Source organism: Scyliorhinus torazame, chromosome 23 (genome assembly GCF_047496885.1).
Source record: "Scyliorhinus torazame isolate Kashiwa2021f chromosome 23, sScyTor2.1, whole genome shotgun sequence".
NCBI classification, from domain to species: domain Eukaryota; kingdom Metazoa; phylum Chordata; class Chondrichthyes; order Carcharhiniformes; family Scyliorhinidae; genus Scyliorhinus; species Scyliorhinus torazame.
Genome location: NC_092729.1, coordinates 53,064,252 through 53,084,396, shown reverse-complemented (window position 1 = coordinate 53,084,396; position 20,145 = coordinate 53,064,252). Strand labels below are relative to the sequence as shown.

General features: G+C 48.5%; 1 protein-coding gene across 1 annotated transcript in view; it reads right to left on the bottom strand.

Moving 5' to 3' along the window:
- Positions 1-17,778, bottom strand: part of LOC140399554 (uncharacterized) — a 59,754-nt gene extending 41,976 nt beyond the window's left edge. The window contains exon 1 of the mRNA XM_072489098.1: positions 17,705-17,778. Within this exon, the coding sequence (XP_072345199.1) occupies positions 17,705-17,778 (74 nt within the window). The remainder of the gene's footprint in view (positions 1-17,704) is intronic.
- Positions 17,779-20,145: the final 2,367 nt, after the last annotated feature.

Sequence of the window (20,145 nt, the reverse complement as noted above, 5' to 3'; positions counted from 1 at the left end):
AAGATTAAAGCAGAATTCTATGCATCTGCAGTCACATGTAGACCAGAACAGGAGGTAATTATCACTTTAACCACTAAATATAGGCAGACTTGCACAGCACAGGGGCTGAATAGAGAATGTGTTTAAATCCACCAACCAGGTTAGTCAAGTTACAGGACAGCCAATAATAATCCCCCCACAATTTTATTCCCCCAAATTTTCGCCGCCCACATTGCCCCCCCCCCCCCCCACCCCCAAATGAGCTGATAATCAGAATCTTCCTCGGTGATGGGACAAGCAACATCGACAGACCGAGTAGCCCAGAGAAGTCAGCAGAAGACCAAAGGTTAAAGAAAACTGATTGCCAAGAGTGACTTGAAATTCTGCAACTGGCCCGAACAAGCAAAGATCCTTTTACCTTTCTGTAAAAGTAGTTATTCTCTTTTAACTTGAAAATAAAGTTAAGTTGAAATTGATAACCTGAAAGAGTGGTGATTATTATTTTCTTTATAAAGTTTACTTTACTTCACTTAGCAAACTGGACCCATGTGTAAGCTACTAAGTGGTAAGCAAATAAAATTATTCTCCGAAGATATGGGTTATACCGGGGGATAACTTGAAAAAGCTAGTTTGACCCGAATAGTAAAGGTGTCTGTGTGATTCAGACATTCCCCACTAGACTCAGCTGATTGGTCATGGGGGAATGACTCAGAAGCAGCTGGGTTTCTCCCCTGGTGGACAGCGTCCTGAACGACCTTTTATACAACGGACTAAAGAGTTCCCCAACGCTCAGCGGGGGAGGGGCGGGGGGCGAGAAGCGATTAGGAGGGTTGCTGGAGGTTCGCTGGGGTTCCGGGATGGCGCAGGTGAGTGTGCCTCGGTAATGCTGCCCTATTATTCTGACTGTTGGTGCTGAGGTCTTTTACGTTTTTTTATTGACTGATTAAGAGAATTTCTCCATTTCATGAACTTGGAAGTTTCAATAATTTTGAAAACATTAAAATGATGCTTGTGTCAGCGGATTTATTTCATTTGAGATCTTTTCTCGTCTTTTCCCCATTGTAGTTGGTGGCGTTCCTTCTCCTCTACCTGCTCCCGATTCCCAGGGGCCGCTGCAGTTCTCCTGAGGTGGTAGCTGCCCCTCCCAGAGTAACCTCTTGGTCTTGCATCGCCGGCCCCACCACCCACACACATACACACACAAAACCCAAAGTGACCGGCGACCATCTCCAATGGTAACATAAATAGCCAACGACCCTGGTAATGCAGGATGGCAAATCAGGGTGAGTCTGGCTGGTGATGGGCAGTTTTACTGGCAGTGTGAGGAGAGAGGTGCCGTGTGGTTGTGGTTCCCTCACAGGATTTCATAAATTGAAGAATCGGACTAAAGGGAAATGTCAGCATATTCTTAACCTGCTGCCTGAACTGAGTCTGTGTCACGGCGTAAATCGCAGTGTTTGTGCAGCAACTCAAGAGCTGCAACATGAACCCCAATTCCATAACATAATAATCTACCCATACAGTGGTATGCCCCAGATAATCCAGCCGGTTCCACATAGAAAAAAACATTAACATTGACCATAACAGGATGAAATTGGCCGAGATAATAAACAGTAACATGATTGATTTCCTCCGACTCTCCATCTCTGGGTCTCTGGGACTCTCCCCACTGCTGTGAGCCCGGAGTCTCCTGCGGGCCCTGCTGCTCAGGACAATGTGTCTGACGGTGAGAACATTGAGCAGCAGAATCAGGGCGAATGGAACACCCGGGGTTAGAATGTTGTGGAGGAACTCGATTGTTGTCCAGACAGGAGAGAACGCAACATCCCCTGGGACATGACAAAACCAGGGCAGATTCATCAACCGATACTCACCTGAGAACATAAAATACCAGAAAATGTTCTTCAAACAGCTCAGCACAGTCGTTGTAGCCAGGACCACAGCCGCCGTTTTCTGGCTGCAATGTTTACTTTTCAGCTTCGGGCAACAAATGGCCACAAATCGATCAAAGGTGAAAGTGACGGTGAACCAGACAGAACAGTCAGTGGCTGCATAGAGCAGGACGGCGTGGATATTACACACGGGGATAGACCACAGAAAAACAAACTGCTTATCAAAGACAATGGGAATGTGTCTCAATATCAGGTCGAGAATCACGACCAGCAGATCTCCCACTGCCATGGCCACCAGGTAACAAGTGACACATTTGGACAGTCCGCAGTTTTTTCTCTTCAGGATCATAATTGTGATGAGGTTCACTGTGAGGAAGGGAAGTAGACAATGAAATTATACATCTGGCTGGGGAAGGCGTTCCCAGTTTGATAGAGGTGGTGTTGACTAAGACAAACAGATATGCACAAATACACTCACACACAGATACACAAAGGCACACATACAGACACGCAGACACAGATACACAAATGCACTGTCACAGACACAGAAATGCAAACTCACACACTCACAAAATCACAGAGACACAAATACAGACACTCACAGACACAGAGACACAAACACAAACACTCACAGACACAGAGACACACATACACACACAAACACACACACACGTATATTTGTACCCACAAATACATTCCACTGCACCCACCCACACACCCAAGAACATGCACACACACCCACACCCACACACACACCCTGGCATGCACTCACGTACCCACACACAAACACCAATGCACACAGACACTCTAAAACTTACCCCCCCCCCCACACACCCGCAAAATTAGTCCCCCAAACACAAAATGCACACACATATACTTAAGCACACAAAATCCAAGCACACTCAGACATACTACATACGCACACACAGACTCCCCCCAAACACACATCCACTCCCACACACACAAACTCACTCATACACAAAAACCCCGACAGAAACACAAAGACCCACATGCATACACATAGACAGTCCCCCCACGCACACTCATACTCACACTCTCATACACACCCACATATACACAGAGACCCTCTCACAGAGATCCCCACCGCACACTCACACACAGCAACACGAATATGCACACGCATATGCACAAACACAAACCACCACACGCAAACCCACACATACAAGTCCACCCAAGCACACTCACACACATACCCAAACACACAAAGACGGATACATACATACATCCTCACACAAACACCCCCACACGCCCACATACACAGGCGCACACTCGTACCCTCACACACAAAAATGCACCCTCACAAAGACAAACGCATAAACTCTCACATACACACACCCAAACCAAGACGCGCACATACACACACTCAAATACGCACATATGCAAACCAACACACAACCCCACCCTCACACTCAAAGACGCTCACATAGGCACACATACACATACACTCCCACTCACACATTTCCACAAACAGGCCCACAGCCGCACACTCGCACTCACACACACAAGAACACACGCACAATCTCACACGTTTACTTACCCACACTCCACCAACTCACCCAAATAGGCGTACACCCTCCACGCACACACAGACCCATTCACACACACATCAGCCGCGCATACACAGAAGCTCACACGCACACCCAAACACGGACCCACACACAGAAACCCCCACACACCCTCTCACACACACATGCACATGCTCATACCCACACGCACACATTCACACTCAAATCCAACCACAGAAACAGACTCACTTTCACACTAAAACACACACCCACAGGCAGAAGTCCTCACACACACTGACCCTCTCTCACGCACACGCAACCAAACACTTTCTCAAAAACAGTCCACATATACCGCCCACCCACAAACACCTCCTCCCACCCAAATACACAGGCACCCGCTCACACAAATCTACGCACATAAGCACACACACAGCTGCACATTCACCCACACACCTATACACACAGACACACATACATAGACACAACCAAACGCACACACAAACAGGCGCACACACCGGCACACACTCTCTCACACTCACATATATACATACACTCACACACCAACACACAAAGACACGCCCACACCCACACGCATACACCCACACATACACACTCTCAGCCGACACACACACCAACAAGCACATGCACAATAACAACCACATGCACACCCACATGCGTACACACAAACACCAAAACGCGCACCAAAGAACATTCATAACCAAATGCCCAGTCACACGTACACATGAACCCTCATCCTGTTCCACAGAGCCCACCCCCATGCCTATCCTCAGAGCCCGTCTCCATCCATACCCACAGAACTCACCCCATCCTTGCCCACAGTGCCCGTCTCCATCCTTACCCACAGTGCCCGTCTCCATCCTTACCCGCAGAGCCCACCCGCATCCCTATCTTCAGAGCCCGACTCCAATGCTGTCCACAAAGCCCTGGCCCATTCTGACCCACAGAGCCCGTCTCTATTCTGTCCCACAGAGCCCGTCTCAATCCTTACCCACAGAGCCCGTCTCCATCCTTACCCACAGAACTCACCCCCATCCTTGCCCACAGTGCCCGTCTCTATCCTTACCCGCAGAGCCCACCCGCACCCCTATCTTCAGAGCCCGACTCCATTCCTGCCCACAAAGCCCAGCCCCATTCTGACCCACAGAGACAGTCTCCATCCTTACCCACAGAGACCGTCTCAATCCTTTCCCACAGAATACACCCCCATCCTTACCCACAGAGACCGCCTCTATCCTTACCCACAGAGCCCGTCTCTATCCTTACCCACAGAGCCCGTCTCCATTCTTATCCACGGAGCCAGTCTCCATCCTTACCCACAGACCCCTCCCCTCCTGACACCATCCTCACACATTCTCAGCGTTTACCCCCCCTCCCCCCCCCCCAGTAATGGTAAAGCGAGTTCGGGAGGCACAGTCGCCGCTCTGTAATGCCACCTTTCTAATTCTGGTGAGCCCCTCCCACAAAAAAAAATGAATGAGATCAACTTATCCACGCCCTTGATGAACGATTTCGTTAGAACTGCGGGCAGCACTGGCAGAGAAACAGCGGTAACATATTCACTTTGACAGCCTGTTCCCGGCCTGCCAATGGCAACGAAAGAATGTTCCACCTTGTCAAATCAGCATTCACACTCCCCACCAAGATGGGTTACAGTTTCCTCCAACAAGTCCCGAAAGACGTGCTTGTTAGGTGAATTGGACATTCTGAATTCTCCCTCAGTGTACCCGAGCAGGCGCCGGAGTGTGGCGACAAAGGGTGTTTGTGAAACTGGAGGCCTGTGACCAGCTCAGTGTCGCAACATCAGTGCTGGCTCCATTGTTATTTGTTAGTTATCCTTCTGATTTGCATGAGCATTTAGGAGGCATGGTGAGTAAGTTTGTAGATTGGTGGCATTGTGGACATTGAGGAAGGTTATCTCAGATTGAAACTGGACATTAATCAATTGGGCCAGTGAGCCGAGGAATAGCAGATGGCGTTTTATATAGACAAATGTTAGGTGTTGCATTTTGGGAGATCGAATCATGGCAGGACCTACTCAGTTAATGGTAGGGAGTTGGGAAGAGTTAGACAACAACGTGATCTACGAATGCAAATTCATCGCTCCTTGAAAGTGGAGTCCCAGGAGGACAGACGGGCGAAGAAGGCATTCGGCATGCTTTGTTTCATAGGTTAGAAAATTGAATACAGAAGTTGGGACATCTTGCTGAATTTGTACAAGACATTCGTAAGGCCACACTTGGAATACTGTGTACAGTTTGGTCCCCCTGTTATAGAAAGGATATTATTAAACTAGAAAGTGTAAAGAAAAGATTTGGTGGGATGCTGCCGGGACTTGATGGGTTGAATAATAAGGAGAGGCTGGGGAGACTGGGACTTTTTCCGTGGAGCATAGGAGGCTCAGGGATGAACTGATTGAAGTCTACTAAATAATGAGGGCATAGATAAGATAGATAGTCAACCTGTTTTCCAAAAGGTAGTGGGTCTAAAACTATAGTGGAGAGGTTTATGGTGAGAGGGGAGAGATACTAAATAATCCAGAGAGGCAATGTTTTAACACAGAAGATGGTGATTGTCTGGAAACAGCTGCCAGATGCAGCAGTAGTGGCGGATACAGGTTTGTCCTTTTACAAACAGTTAGACAGTTATTTGGCTAAGGTGGGTAGAACGGGACAGGGATCAAATGCGGGCAATTGGGGCCAACGTAGTGGGTAAACTTGTGTGGCATGGGCAAGTTGGAGGGACGGGCCTGTTTCCATGGTATCAACATTCATGATTCTGACTCTATCAGCATGCCTGCTTCTTCTCGGCCAATTTGTAGATGGGACATGTAGCGCCCATTGATTCTGACCAGATGTTCCAAGAGTCGGTTAATGAGTTTGGTTTGATGTCAATTTCAATCCCATGCGTCCTGCAATGATAGTTGGGTTTTTCCTCTACAGTGGAATATTTTATCTCCACCAAAATCGCTCAGCTGCCCTTCACCTGTTTCTTCGGTCTCTTGCTTCGCAACAACATCATTGCTGAATAGTTTGAGTTCACGTCCACAAACGGAGCTCTCCGTTCTTACCAGCTGTGTTCCTCGTTATCCATAAGGGTTCGTTCATTCCGGGTTCTGAAATTCAGTTTGGGTTTGATAATCTGACCCCAGGTAAATAAGTTACTGGTTGTTGCCACTTTCGGATCGGAACAGACTATTTTCGGTACCTTTTTCTTCCATGTTCTCATACATGGTGAGCAGAGAGCAGGCTGGAGGGATGCTCAGTCATGACGGTAGCAGGCGAAACGCTCTTTTGTTCTTATCTCAAGAGCTAGAAGATTGAATAAAACTCCACCACCAACGTTCCGGTCTGAAGTTCGGGTCTTGGCGATCTAACTGTCTTTTCTGATGGTCACAGAGGATTTGCTGTGTGTAGGGTAGGTGCTGGTTTGCTCTGATTAGACGCCTGATGCAGGGTGTGCTGAATGTATGAATTTCAGATATATTATATCTGTCGCCCATTCTCCTTTAAAAACGCTTAATTTTTCATCTCCTCTTCAGCCTCTATCCACCCCGTCTTCCGAGATACTCGTCTCCAAGCATCCATCTCTGCCGTGTGACTACATGGACTGAATTTTACATCAGCTGAATTTTTTCATCGACAGCAAGGACTTTTGCTTCTAACTTTATCAGATCTCCAATTGTTCGCCAAAGATGGCATTCACTGTGGACAAAGCTACACTCACATATACAGGGCCTGGTAAAATGTCGCAGGTGGATGGAATGGAATGTGCCTACACATTTTGCACATTGTTCAACTGAGCTGTGCCCAACATTGTTTTTTGAAATGTTTTCAGTATGTTGTATGTTTACATGGGAAACGGTATTGACAGGCGTCCAGTGATATGCTGTCTGGCGGCGCTTTGAATTCACCCGTTAGGGCTCCTCTTTCTGAAGTGCGAGGTTTATGTTTAATTTCCAATCCGATGTCATGTTAGGCTTTGAATGAATGTGTACGACGTTGTTAAAACTAAACAATATTGAGCCTGTTAAAATTTCCAGCGCTTGTAAGCATTTTTCCAAATGCTAATAATTGCTGTGAAGAAATTAAATAATCAAATGATCCTCAGTTGTAGCCTTGAGCAATGTGTCAGGATATTACTGTCCTCCATGGTGAAACAGCAGTGCAAATTACAATGTTTACATTTAATGATATAGAAGTGCCAACAATGAGTGCGACGTTTTGAACAGTAACTGTGCAGAATCTGTGCTGACTGTGGTGTGGGTCGCGAGAGTTGGCCATTCTATAAAAATTGGTTGCCGGAAAAAATAAGTTTCAGAAACACTAGTGTAGATGCACTGACCAATCAAGTGACGCTATGATGTTTTTTTGCCACACTACTGCCAGGTTGTTGATGTCATGCTCCAGGCATTAGTAATCATTTGGAAGGTCAGTTCGAGGGCTTCTGCCACCTGTTGCTGAATGGAACATCTGAAGTGGAACCTCTGGACCATAATGGATTCTAAAGATTTATCCTGTTTTATTCTCTGTGCCATTGCACACAGGAGGTGGTTTGGCAATTATGGGATGGGCAATATCTAGTCATGTAAAATACACATCCCGTGAAATATAAAATGAATGTCTGTGTCCTCATTATGGTGATGATATGAAGGGCACAGCAGAACTCCATGTCTACTCCATGGACCCCTGCTCCAGCTGTACAAGAAGCTTCACTCCGAGCCGTTCAGGAACCACAAGTATTGTTTTATCACATCGATGGTGGCCCTGGTGGTGCCATTGCACTTGCATGCACGTGTTATTTTCACATGATTGGTTTTCAGGGGGGGGGGGGAGGGATTTGCACCATGAAACGAAGGGGCACCCTTCATGGTGGCGGAGCGGTGGGTCCATGGTTAGAACTGGTGCCTCACAACAACAGGGACCAGAGTTCGATTCCGGCTGTCTGGTGAGAGTATGCAATTCCCTCGTCTTCATGGGTTTCGTCCAGGTGCGCCGTTGTCCTCTCACGATACAATGATGTGCAGGTTAGGTGGACTGTATATGCTCAATTGTCCCAGGGGGTGTTGCAATGCTGGAGTGGGGGATTTAGCACAGTTGAGAGTGCTCTCAGAGGGTCGGCGCAGACTAGATTGGCCGAATGTCCTCCTACTCCCCTTTAGGGATTCTATGATTCTGTATCTGAGAAACTATCCTCTGGGCGCCGTGAGGGTCTGACGAAGTTGGGAGTGACTGACTGTTCCTGAATGAAGGAGTGGAGACTGCTGCCAGGATACTGGACATTCGCCAACATGATGTACTACACATGGTCACACACCAACCGTACATTAATGGAGTGAGTGTTCATTCAGTTCCTCTGCCTCTCCCCATTGACACGGCGACGCGGAAGAGGCGCAGGCACCATCAGGAATTCCACTATCCAGGGAATACCAAGTGATCTCTCATCCTGATTTTCCAGGCTAAGGGAGAAAACATACTTTATCAGTAAGTGTGTCGAGGACGGTGTACCAAAGATACGGCCGTTCCGCACTCGGACACCCTGGCTCAGTCAAGAGGTCCACTCCCTGCTGAAATCCCCGACCGAGTCGTTCAGGTCTGACGACCCTGACCTATATGAGAATCCTCGGTACAACGTACGGAAAGCCATCAGGGACGCCAAAAGTTAGCACCGCATCAAACTAGAATCTCAGGTCAACGGCAGTAACCCACGACGACTCTGATAAGGCCTACACGAGATGACAGGCTACAAAGCAAAGCCAGATCGACTATCTGGGGCTGGGCTATCCCTCCCCGATGATCGAACAGGTTCTGTGCCCGCTTTGAGCTGTCAGCCAATGCATCTGTGCCAGCCGCCCCAACAGCCATGGACACGCTCATACCCACTATTACAGCCTCAGAGGTAAGAGCTTTCTTCTTGAAAATGATTACGTGGAAAGTAAAGGGCGCCAACGTAGTCCCTGGGTGAGCACTCAATGCCCGCATAGACCAGCTGGCGAGATTATTCGCAGATATCTTCAACACCTCACTCCTTCGCCCCGAGGTCATCACCTCCGTCAAGTAGACCACCATTATACCAGTACCCAAGAAGACAAGGTAGAGTGCCTCAACCACTACCGACTGGTGGCCCTGACGTCTGTTATCATGAAATGCTTCCAGCACTCGTCATGAGACCGTTATTGATGTGGGCATCAACCCCGAAGAAGTGGGTCACTGCAGAAAAGTCATTTCTTTTTGAGCAAAACCAAGGGGCAAATTAAGACATGTTGCTGAGACAGGCAGGGCGTGCTGAGTCTAAGAAATAATTCCTGTCACGAACAAGGAGAATAAATCTGATGATCAGAAATCCACAAGTTGAATATGACAAAGAAATGAAATAAATGAAAGTGAGCAAACCCATTTCAATAGAACTCGTTCTCATTGTTAACGGGCGATCAGTAAGTTCGATGCAAGGATGTCCACCATAGTTGTGGGATAACAAACATTGTGATATTATCAAGGAAGAATGAAGCCTTTGAATTTGACAAGTAGAAACACCAAACTAGCGACGGATGCAAGGGAAAGCTTGAGGATTCATCGAACAACCGCAATTCTAGTGTCATTCAAAGAACATAGAAAATTCCAGCACAGGAACAGGCCCTTCGGCCCTCCCACCCTGCGCCGATCCAGATCCTTTATCTGAACCTGCCTTCTATTATCCAAGGATCTACATCCCTCTGCCCTCGCCCGTTCATATATCTGTCTAGATGCACCTTAAATGATGCTATCATGCCCGCCTCTACCACCTCCGCTGGCAAAGCGTTCCAGGCACCCACCACCCTCTGCGTAACAAACGTTCAACGCACATCTCCCTTCAACTTTCCCCCTCTCACATTGAAATCGTGACCCTTTGTAATTGACACCCCCACTCTTGGAAAAAGCTTGTTGCTATCCACCCTGTACATACCTCTCATAATTTTGTAGACCTCAATCATATCCCCCCCCCCCCCGCAACCTCCATATTTCCAACGAAAACATTCCTCATCTACTCAACCTTTCGTCATAGCAAACACCCTGCATATCAGGCAACATCCTGGTGAACCTCCTCTGCACCCTCTCTGAAGCTTATCATAGAATTTACAGTGCAGAATGAGGCCATTCGGCCCATCGAGTCTGCACCGGCTCCTGGAAAGAGCACCCTAGCCAAGGTCAACACCTCCACCCTATCCCCATAACCCAGTAACCCCACCCAATCCAACACTAAGGGCAATTTTGAACACTAAGGGGAATTTATCATGGCCAATCCACCTAACCTGCACATCTTTGGACTGTGGGAGGAAACCGGAGCACCCGGAGGGAACCCACGCACACACGGGGAGGATGTGCAGACTCCACACAGACATTGACCCAAGCCGGAATCGAACCTGGGACCCTGGAGCTGTGAAGCAATTGTGCTATCCAAAATGCTACCGTGCTGCCCTACCTCTCCGTACCCCACCTCTTCATTAACCCGAGGAAGGAGCACTGCTCCGAAAGCTAGTGATTCTTAACAAACCTGTTGGACTTTAAACTGGTGTTGTTAAACTGTTTACCAAATTCCCGGCTGAGCACTGAAATGTCATAATATTCAAGACAAGTGTCAAGAGCTGGGACTCGCGGCACTAGTGTGGGTTAGATGATGTTTATCTTTTTTCCCTGCAGGCTTGTTTGGTCCAAGGGCCTTTTCTGTACTGTCCGATTCTTTGAAGGCCATCCCGCCCTTTCCAGAATGAAGCAAATAATCGTGACCGAAAGGAATCATGTCAAATCAGACCAACTTGGAAGTCACACGTGCTTGCCATCCGTCCATTGATTCTGTCTACACGTCGCACTGCCTCAGGACGGCAGACAGCATTGGCAAAGACCCCTCCAGACCCTTCCATCAGGCAGAAGATACAGAAGTCTGAAGACTCACACATCCAGACATAGGAACAGACCTTTCCCTCGAGATAATCTAGTCCACTCCTCCACCATACCCAGTACCTCTCCAGGCACCCATGGCACCGTCCCATGCAATCGCTGAAGGTGTGACACCTGCCCCTTTCCCTCTTCCATGCTTAACATCCCAGGCCCAAAACACTCATTCCAGGTTAAGCAGCGTTTCACTTGCAGCTCTTCTAATCTGGTCTATTGCATTCGCTGCTCCCAATATGGTCCTCCCTATATCGGAGAGGCCAAACGCAGACTGTGTGAAAGCTTTGCTGAGCACCTTCGGTCTGTGCGCATTCAGGACCTGGATCTTCTCGTTGCTTGCTATTTTAACACAAGACCCTACGCCCATGATCACATGTCTGTCCTTAGCCTGATACAATGTTTCAGTGAAGCGCGGCGCAAGCTCGAGGAACAACATTGCATCTTCCAGTTAGGCACGCTCTAATCTTCCGGTCTCAACATCGATTTCACCAACTTCAGATGATTAGCTCTACCCCACCTAGACCCATTTGTTATCATCCCATTTATTTCAACTGTCTCTTACCATTTCTTTCTTTCTTGTCTTTCTTAATACATACTTAATCCCAACGCCAATCTTATCCACATTTCCTTACCCCTTCTCCCCTTTGCATCTCCCTTCCCTTCCCCCCACATCTCCATCTGTCACAGTTTAGCCTCTGATGCTAGTTTATCTCCTGTTTGGTCTCTCACATCTTTTGTTCTTTCTGGGGACTGCCATTAAAGCTCTTTCCCCTTGGTTTCAGTGGCTATTGCACGCCGTTTCCCTTGGTTTCTGTGGCTGTTAGCACCCCGTTTCCCTGGGTTTCTGTCGCTGTTAGCACCCCTTTTCACTGGGTTTCTGTCGCTGTTAGCACCCCTTTTTCATTGGTTTCTGTGGCTATTGCACGCCGTTTCCCTGGGTTTCTGAGGCTGTTAGCACCCCGTTTCCCTGGGTTTCTGTGGCTATTAGCACCCCGTTTCCCTGGGTTTCTGTCGCTGTTAGCTCCCCGTTTCCCTGGGTTTCTGTGGCTATTAGCACCCCGTTTCCCTGGGTTTCTATGGCTGTTAGCACCCCGTTTCCCTGGGTTTCTGTCGCTGTTAGCACCCCGTTTCCCTGGGTTTCTGTCGCTGTTAGCACCCCTTTTCCCTGGGTTTCTGTCGCTGTTAGCACCCCTTTTTCCTTGGTTTCTGTGGCTATTGCACGCCGTTTCCCTGGGTTTCTGTCGCTGTTAGCACCCCTTTTTCCTTGGTTTCTGTGGCTATTGCACGCCGTTTCCCTGGGTTTCTGTGGCTGTTAGCACCCCGTTTCCCTGGGTTTCTGTGGCTATTAGCACCCCGTTTCCCTGGGTTTCTATGGCTGTTAGCACCCCGTTTCCCTGGGTTTCTGTCGCTGTTAGCACCCCGTTTCCTTGGGTTTCTGTCGCTGTTAGCACCCCTTTTCCCTGGGTTTCTGTCGCTGTTAGCACCCCTTTTTCCTTGGTTTCTGTGGCTATTGCACGCCGTTTCCCTGGGTTTCTGTGGCTGTTAGCACCCCGTTTCCCTGGGTTTCTGTGGCTGTTAGCACCCCTTTTCCCTGGGTTTCTGTGGCTGTTAGCACCCCGTTTCCCTGGGTTTCTGTGGCTGTTAGCACCCTGTCTCCCTGGGTTTCTGTGGCTGTTAGCACCCCGTTTCCCTGGGTTTCTGTCGCTGTTAGCACCCCGTTTCCCTGGGTTTCTGTGGCTATTAGCACCCGTTTCCCTGGGTTTCTGTCGCTGTTAGCACCCCGTTTCCCTGGGTTTCTGTGGCTATTAGCACCCGTTTCCCTGGGTTTCTGTCGCTGTTAGCACCCCGTTTCCCTGGGTTTCTGTCGCTGTTAGCACCCCGTTTCCCTGGGTTTCTGTGGCTATTAGCACCCTGTTTCCCTGGGTTTCTGTGGCTGTTAGCACCCTGTCTCCCTGGGTTTCTGTGACTGTTAGCACCCCGTTTCCCTGGGTTTCTGTCGCTGTTAGCACCCCGTTTCCCTGGGTTTCTGTCGCTGTTAGCACCCCGTTTCCCTGGGTTTCTGTGGCTATTAGCACCCCGTTTCCCTGGGTTTCTGTGGCTGTTAGCACCCTGTTTCCCTGGGTTTCTGTGGCTGTTAGCACCCTGTCTCCCTGGGTTTCTGTGACTGTTAGCACCCCGTTTCCCTGGGTTTCTGTCGCTGTTAGCACCCCGTTTCCCTGGGTTTCTGTCGCTGTTAGCACCCCGTTTCCCTGGGTTTCGGTCGCTGTTAGCACCCCGTTTCCCTATGTTTCTGTGGCTGTTAGCACCCTGTCTCCCTGGGTTTCTGTGACTGTTAGCTCCCTGTTTCCCTGGGTTTCTGTGGCTGTTAGAACCCCGTTTCCCTGGGTTTCTGTCGCTGTTAGCACCCCGTTTCCCTGGGTTTCTGTGGCTATTAGCACCCCGTTTCCCTGGGTTTCTGTCGCTGTTAGCACCCCGTTTCCCTGGGTTTCTGTGGCTATTAGCACCCCGTTTCCCTGGGTTTCTGTGGCTGTTAGCACCCTGTATCCCTGGGTTTCTGTGGCTGTTAGCACCCTGTCTCCCTGGGTTTCTGTGACTGTTAGCACCCCGTTTCCCTGGGTTTCTGTCGCTGTTAGCACCCCGTTTCCCTGGATTTCTGTCGCTGTTAGCACCCCGTTTCCCTGGGTTTATGTCGCTGTTAGCACCCCGTTTCCCTGGGTTTATGTCGCTGTTAGCACCCCGTTTCCCTGGGTTTCTGTCGCTGTTAGCACCCAGTTTCCCTGGGTTTCTGTGGCTGTTAGCACCCCGTTTCCCTGGGTTTCTGTGGCTGTTAGCACCCCGTTTCCCTGGGTTTTTGTGGCTATTAGCACCCCGTTTCCCTTGGTTTCTGTGGCCATTAGCACCCCTTTTCCCTGGGTTTCTGTGGCTGTTAGCACCCCGTTTCCCTGGGTTTCTGTGGCTGTTAGCACCCTGTCTCCCTGGGTTTCTGTGGCTGTTAGCACCCTGTTTCCCTGGGTTTCTGTGACTGTTAGCACCCCGTTTCCCTGGGTTTCTGTCGCTGTTAGCACCCCGTTTCCGTGGGTTTCTGTGGCTATTAGCACCCCGTTTCCCTGGGTTTCTGTGGCCATTAGCACCTCTTTTCCCTGGGTGTCTGTGGCTATTAGCACCCCGTTTCCCTGGATTTGTGTGGCTGTTAGCACCCCGATTCCCTGGGTTTCTGTGGCTGTTAGCACCCCGTTTCCCTGGGTTTCTGTGGCTATGACTCATCTTTCATTCTCACTCCACGGTATAAAAGTTTCCCACGGCCTCTGACTGTTAGCGTGGACAAAGAGTCATTGGACTCAAAACGGTAACTCTTTTCTCTCCCTGCAGATGCTGCCAGACCTGCTAATGTTTTCCAGCGTTTTCTCTTTCGTTTCAGATTCCAGCATCCGCAGTAATTTGCTTTTAAACAGTTTATTCCCCACAGCTACTCGGCTGCTGAACGACTCTCCCATGGACAGACATGTTCCCTGTAAGAACGCTATTGATGACGCACTATACTGCTTTGCTCATGTACTGCATGTTTGGTCCATGTTCCGAACTGGAACCAATCACTAGTTGTTAACGTACCATTTGACTCTGTCGATTATTCTTCTGCCTACTATGTGCGTACTGTGTACATTCCCTTGGCTGCACAAAACATGCTTTTCACTGTAGTCCGGTTCATGTGGCGATAAATATCAATCAAAGCTTCGATCATGCCTTATCAGAAAAGATGGGTTCCGTGGTGAGACCAGAATCTGACTCTGCGCTTCCCCGGTGGTAATTCCACCCCCACCAATACAGCCGCTATAGCAGGAGTTAAACAGGGAACACTCTGTTCAAACAAAGATGGGAATGTTGGTCATAAACTACATTTGGTGACGCAGCATTGATAAGGACATTGACGTTTTCTGCCAGGCACAGCAAACGTCTCCACCCAGGACGGACCGTTCGTTGACAAGGTTAATTTTGATTTCGCTGCTGCTTTCTTCGGCAGAATGTTCCTGCGCCGAGTGACCGCCCAGTCCAAGTGGTGGGATGATTAGGGCATCGGGACAGTATCCTCAGCAGCCACCGTAGACACTCTACATTGAATGGCTGTGATCCAAGGACACCCTGGGCATTAGTGTCCTACAATGGCGCTGCATTCACCAAGGGATATTTTCAACGCTGTGTCAAACAAAATGACATCCACTACATCCAAACAGCTCCGTATCGCCCGGCCTTGGGCGGGTTAGCAGCGGTCAGCTCAGCCATTCAGTTCGCAGTGAAGAAGCAACCAAACAGACCATTGCGCATTAAATTGGTAAATGTCCTTCTCTCGGAGAACGCTCCACGTCACGCCCCCCTCCCCCCGCCCCTGCCCCCCGCTCTTCCCACTACTCGACTCACGCCCGCAGAGTTATTAATTGGTCGGCACGAGCAGACTCGATTAGCCCTCGTTTTCCCCAATCATGCAATAAGGCGAAAGGTGCATTGGGCTCCCAATACCGGCAGCGTGACTCGGCAAAGGGAGACATGTTATTTAAACTCGGTGACCTGGTCTGAGAAATAAACTGCTTCAGACCCACTGTGGTTACCCGGCAGAATTGTGGTCAAATCTGTCCCAGTCTTGTACATGATGGATTTGCAAGGCGGGCAAGTGAAGAAGTATGCTGACCCTGTAAGGTGCTGATCGGACACACGCCCACTGTCAGAACAGTTGGACCCATCAGGCATCACCACTGACCCTGTGGCGGAGCTGACCAGAAGTCATGGGGAGTTCGGTAGAGAACCCGCCGATGACCTCTGAGGGAGCTGGAAAGGGTGCGCCTCCGAAGCAGTGCTCGAATCCTTAAGGTAACCTCCTCCTGCTCACAACGACAATATCTCACTGGTGGAGGAGCAGAATGAGGGACTGAGGCGCTGCACCGTGTTTCAGAAGCTATTGACAGATTAACTCTATCAAGGACAGTTCTGGACGTTCACACTGTCAGCTCTCAGCCTTTTCTCCTACATAGTTGGCTGGAAATGTTGTCTCAATGTTACTGAGGGACGTTAGGGCGAGGAGTGCGACAGCGTTTTGAAGGGGTGATACCTTGTGGTCCACGTCATCAGGTTGGACCGATCCTGGATGAAAGCTCGAACTCCGGTGAATGGGGAAAGAGTGAGGAGGGGGAGGCGGCTGGGGGCAGGGGCCCGAGCTGAGCGGTTTCGGGTGTCGAGAGAAAATAGCTGTTCCACTTAACCCTGTCCTTGTTCTCAATAAATCAGTTACGTTATACAAAAGACTCCGAGTGCTCCCTCAAACCACTACACTTTAATCGTTACCATTCCTGAAACGAGGTTTTTAATGCCAGGTGCAGAGAAGGTCAATAAAATGATGACTTTAACGGCCATTGATAACATTATACACACACTGGTGTGAGGCTTCAGGTCATGTTTAATGAGGTGACACGTTTCAGTGATCACCTCCATGTTGAATCAGAGTCCGATCGCAGTCGGCTCCTGGGTTAGCTGTAGGTTGGCAAATCGTTCTTGTAAACCCTGAACAGACACCCTACTCATCTCCCCTTACAGGGCTTCCACTCTCTGCAGCACCTGCTCCACATGATGGCCAAGCTGTAGGTCCAGATACACAGTATCTACAATCCTCACAGCTCGTCCAGAGATGGATCACAGAACCCTTTGTTCTCCCTGAATGTATGCGGCAGCTCACAACACAACATCCAGAAACCCATCGGCAGAACTTCCACTAACTTTCCAATAAGAGAACTGGACAAGAAATACAAATTGATTAATGTTCACATTCATTGGAAATGGAGAAGGGGGTGAGATAAATTTGCGGTGAGACTGAATTTCAATCACAGAATGGGAGATATTGATATTCAGATGCTGCCAGACTGGGAACCAATGTAGATCAGAGAGCACCGGGATGATAGGTGACTGGCATTGGCTGAGAGTTAGGATATGGAAAACAGAGTTGCGGATGATCTGTGCTCCATGAAGGTTTGTAACATAACTTGTGTGACTAGAATATCATGGGAATTATCAAGTCTGTTTAAACAATGACACATTATAGTTTATTCTGCATCTCAGGTGAGGCAGGGTGTCGATGGCATGTGGGCAGGATTGTAAGTGTTGAGCACACATTTGAATAAAGTATTACAGTGTCAAAGGGAGCGTGGATTGTGAATAACCTCCGTATCAACCAGAGCGCGGAGTAGAGACACTGGATACCGACTGAAATAAGTGACTGGGACTGAAGCATACTGATTGAATCTTTCCAAGATGTAAATTATGAGAGAAATATTGCACTTTCAGTAGATTATACAGTGAATAACTGGACAATGAGACTTACCAGTTACACCAACAATAGCCAGGATAGGATAGTAACCCACTTGAATAATCATAAGTGCGCCTTTGATCCGCCATGGTATATAACCAGACGAAATATAGTAAAATCCCTCGTATAAACTCCTGTCCATTTTTGTAATGTTCCGATCGATCGTACTCAGATTCTGATCCAATGTTAGAATGTTGTTCTGAGATTCTGATCCAATGTTAGAATGTTCCGATCGATTTCTTAGATTTTGATTCCTTCTCTGGGTCTCTGCTAGTGTTCGATTTGATGCTCCCGCTCTCATAGTATGGGGTAACACATCGAAATGAATTCCTTATTAATAGAAGAGGATAATTCTCCAGCGACCCAATTATGATTCAAGGAGACTGATATTAATTGCAGTCACTAAACAAACAGGTTTTGTTAACCCCTTTCAATCCAAAACTTTTTAAATCACAATTAAGTCAAAAAGGGAGCATTTCTCCAGGCTAGGAGGCTGGGAACACACGAAGCAAGTGTGCAATACAAGGAAAGTAGAAATAAAATGAAGCATTGAGTCACGAGGGCTAAAGTCTTTGGCCAGCAGGAGTAAGGAAAATCCCAAGGCTTTTGATACATATATAAAGAGCAAGAGGGTAGCCAGAGAGAGGTTTGCGTCACGCAAGGACAGGGGTGGGAATCTGCGTGGAGTCAGAGGTATTAAATGAGTTCTTTGTGTCAGTGTTCACCAAGGATAAGGGCTTGATGGATGATGAGTCTGGGGAAGGGTGTGCAGATGGTGGCTGTTATGTCGAGGTCAAACAGGAGCAGGTATTGAGTTTTGAAAAGCATTAAGCTAGACACGTTCATGGGACCTGAAGGGAAGTCACCTGAGGGAGGCAATGCAGGGAATTGCGGGGCCTTGAGAGGAATGTTTATATCCTCACGGACTACAGGGCAGGTCGTAGAGGATTGGAAAATGGCCAATGTTGTTCCTTTGTTTCAGAAGGGTAACAAGGATACACCAGGTAATTACCGGCTGGTGAGCCTCATGTCAGTGCTCGGGAAATTATTGGAGAGGATTCTTCGAGACAGAATTTACACAATTTGGAAATAAGTGGAACGCATTAGCGAGAAGCAACATGGGTTTACGACGTGGAGGTCGTGTCTCACTAACTTGATCGTGTTTATCGAGGAAATGACGAAGATGATTGATGAGGGTAGGGCATTAGATGGACTTCAGTAAGGTCTTTGACAAGGTCCCTCATAGCAGACTGGTATAGAGGATGAAGTCGCACGGGGTCAGAGGTGTGCTGGCAAGATTAATACAGAACTGGAAGAGCAGCACGGTGGCACAGTGGTTGGCGTTGCTGCCTCAAGGCGCCAATTTCCCAGGTTCGATCCCGGCTCTGGGTCATTGTCCGTGTGAAGTTTGCACATTCTCCCCGTGTTTGCATGGGTTTCGCCCCCACCACGCAAAGACGTGCAGAATAGATGATTTGGCCACGCTAAATTGCCCAGTAATAGGAAAGAAATGAATTGGGTACTCTAAAAAAACAACGTTTAAATAAAAAAGAAAAGGCTCGGTCGCAGAAGACACTTCTACGCAGTGGAAGCAGCAGGGAGCAGTGGAAACGTGCGTTTCTTAATGGAGCCCTGTGAATATTGGCGTTCGAACGGAATAAATGCTGGGACCATTACTGTTTGTAGTATCTGGAAATGATTTGGAGGAAAATGCAACTGGTTTGATCAGTAAATTTGCGGATAACACAAGGTTTCGAGGAATTGCGGATAGTGATGAGGACGGTCAGAGGATACAACAGGATATAGAACGGTAGGAGACTTGGGCGTTGAGATGGCAGCTGGAGTTTATATACGGACAAATGCGAGGTAATTCATTTTGTAAAGTGCAATACAGGTGGAAAATATACAGTAACTGGCAGAACCCTGAAGAGTATTAATAGGCAAAGGGATCTGGGTGTCCAGCTACATGCGTCACTGAAGGTGGCAACGCAGCGGGGGAAGATCGTCAACAAGACATAATGCATGTTTGCCTTGATCGGCCGGGGCATTGAGTTTAGAAATTGGCAAATGAGTTACGTGGCACTTGGAATATAGTGTTATATTCTGGTCGCCACACTATCAGAAGGATGTGGAGACTTTGGACAGGGAGCAGACACGATTTACCACGATGCTGCCTTGTCTGTAGGTCATTAGCTATGAGGAGAGGTTGTAGAAACGTGGTTTGTTCTCATTGGATCGACGGAGATTGTGGGCGACCTGATAGAATTCTACAAGATTGTGGGGGGCATGGACAGAGTGAATAGTCAGAAGTTTTTTTTAACCAGAGTTGATGAAACAATTACTGGGGGGGGGGGGGGGGCATAGGTTTAACGTGCAGGGGGAATGGTTTAAAGAAGATTTCGAGGCGAGCTTGTTACACAGAGGGTGGTTCGTACCTGGTACCCACTGCCGGGGGA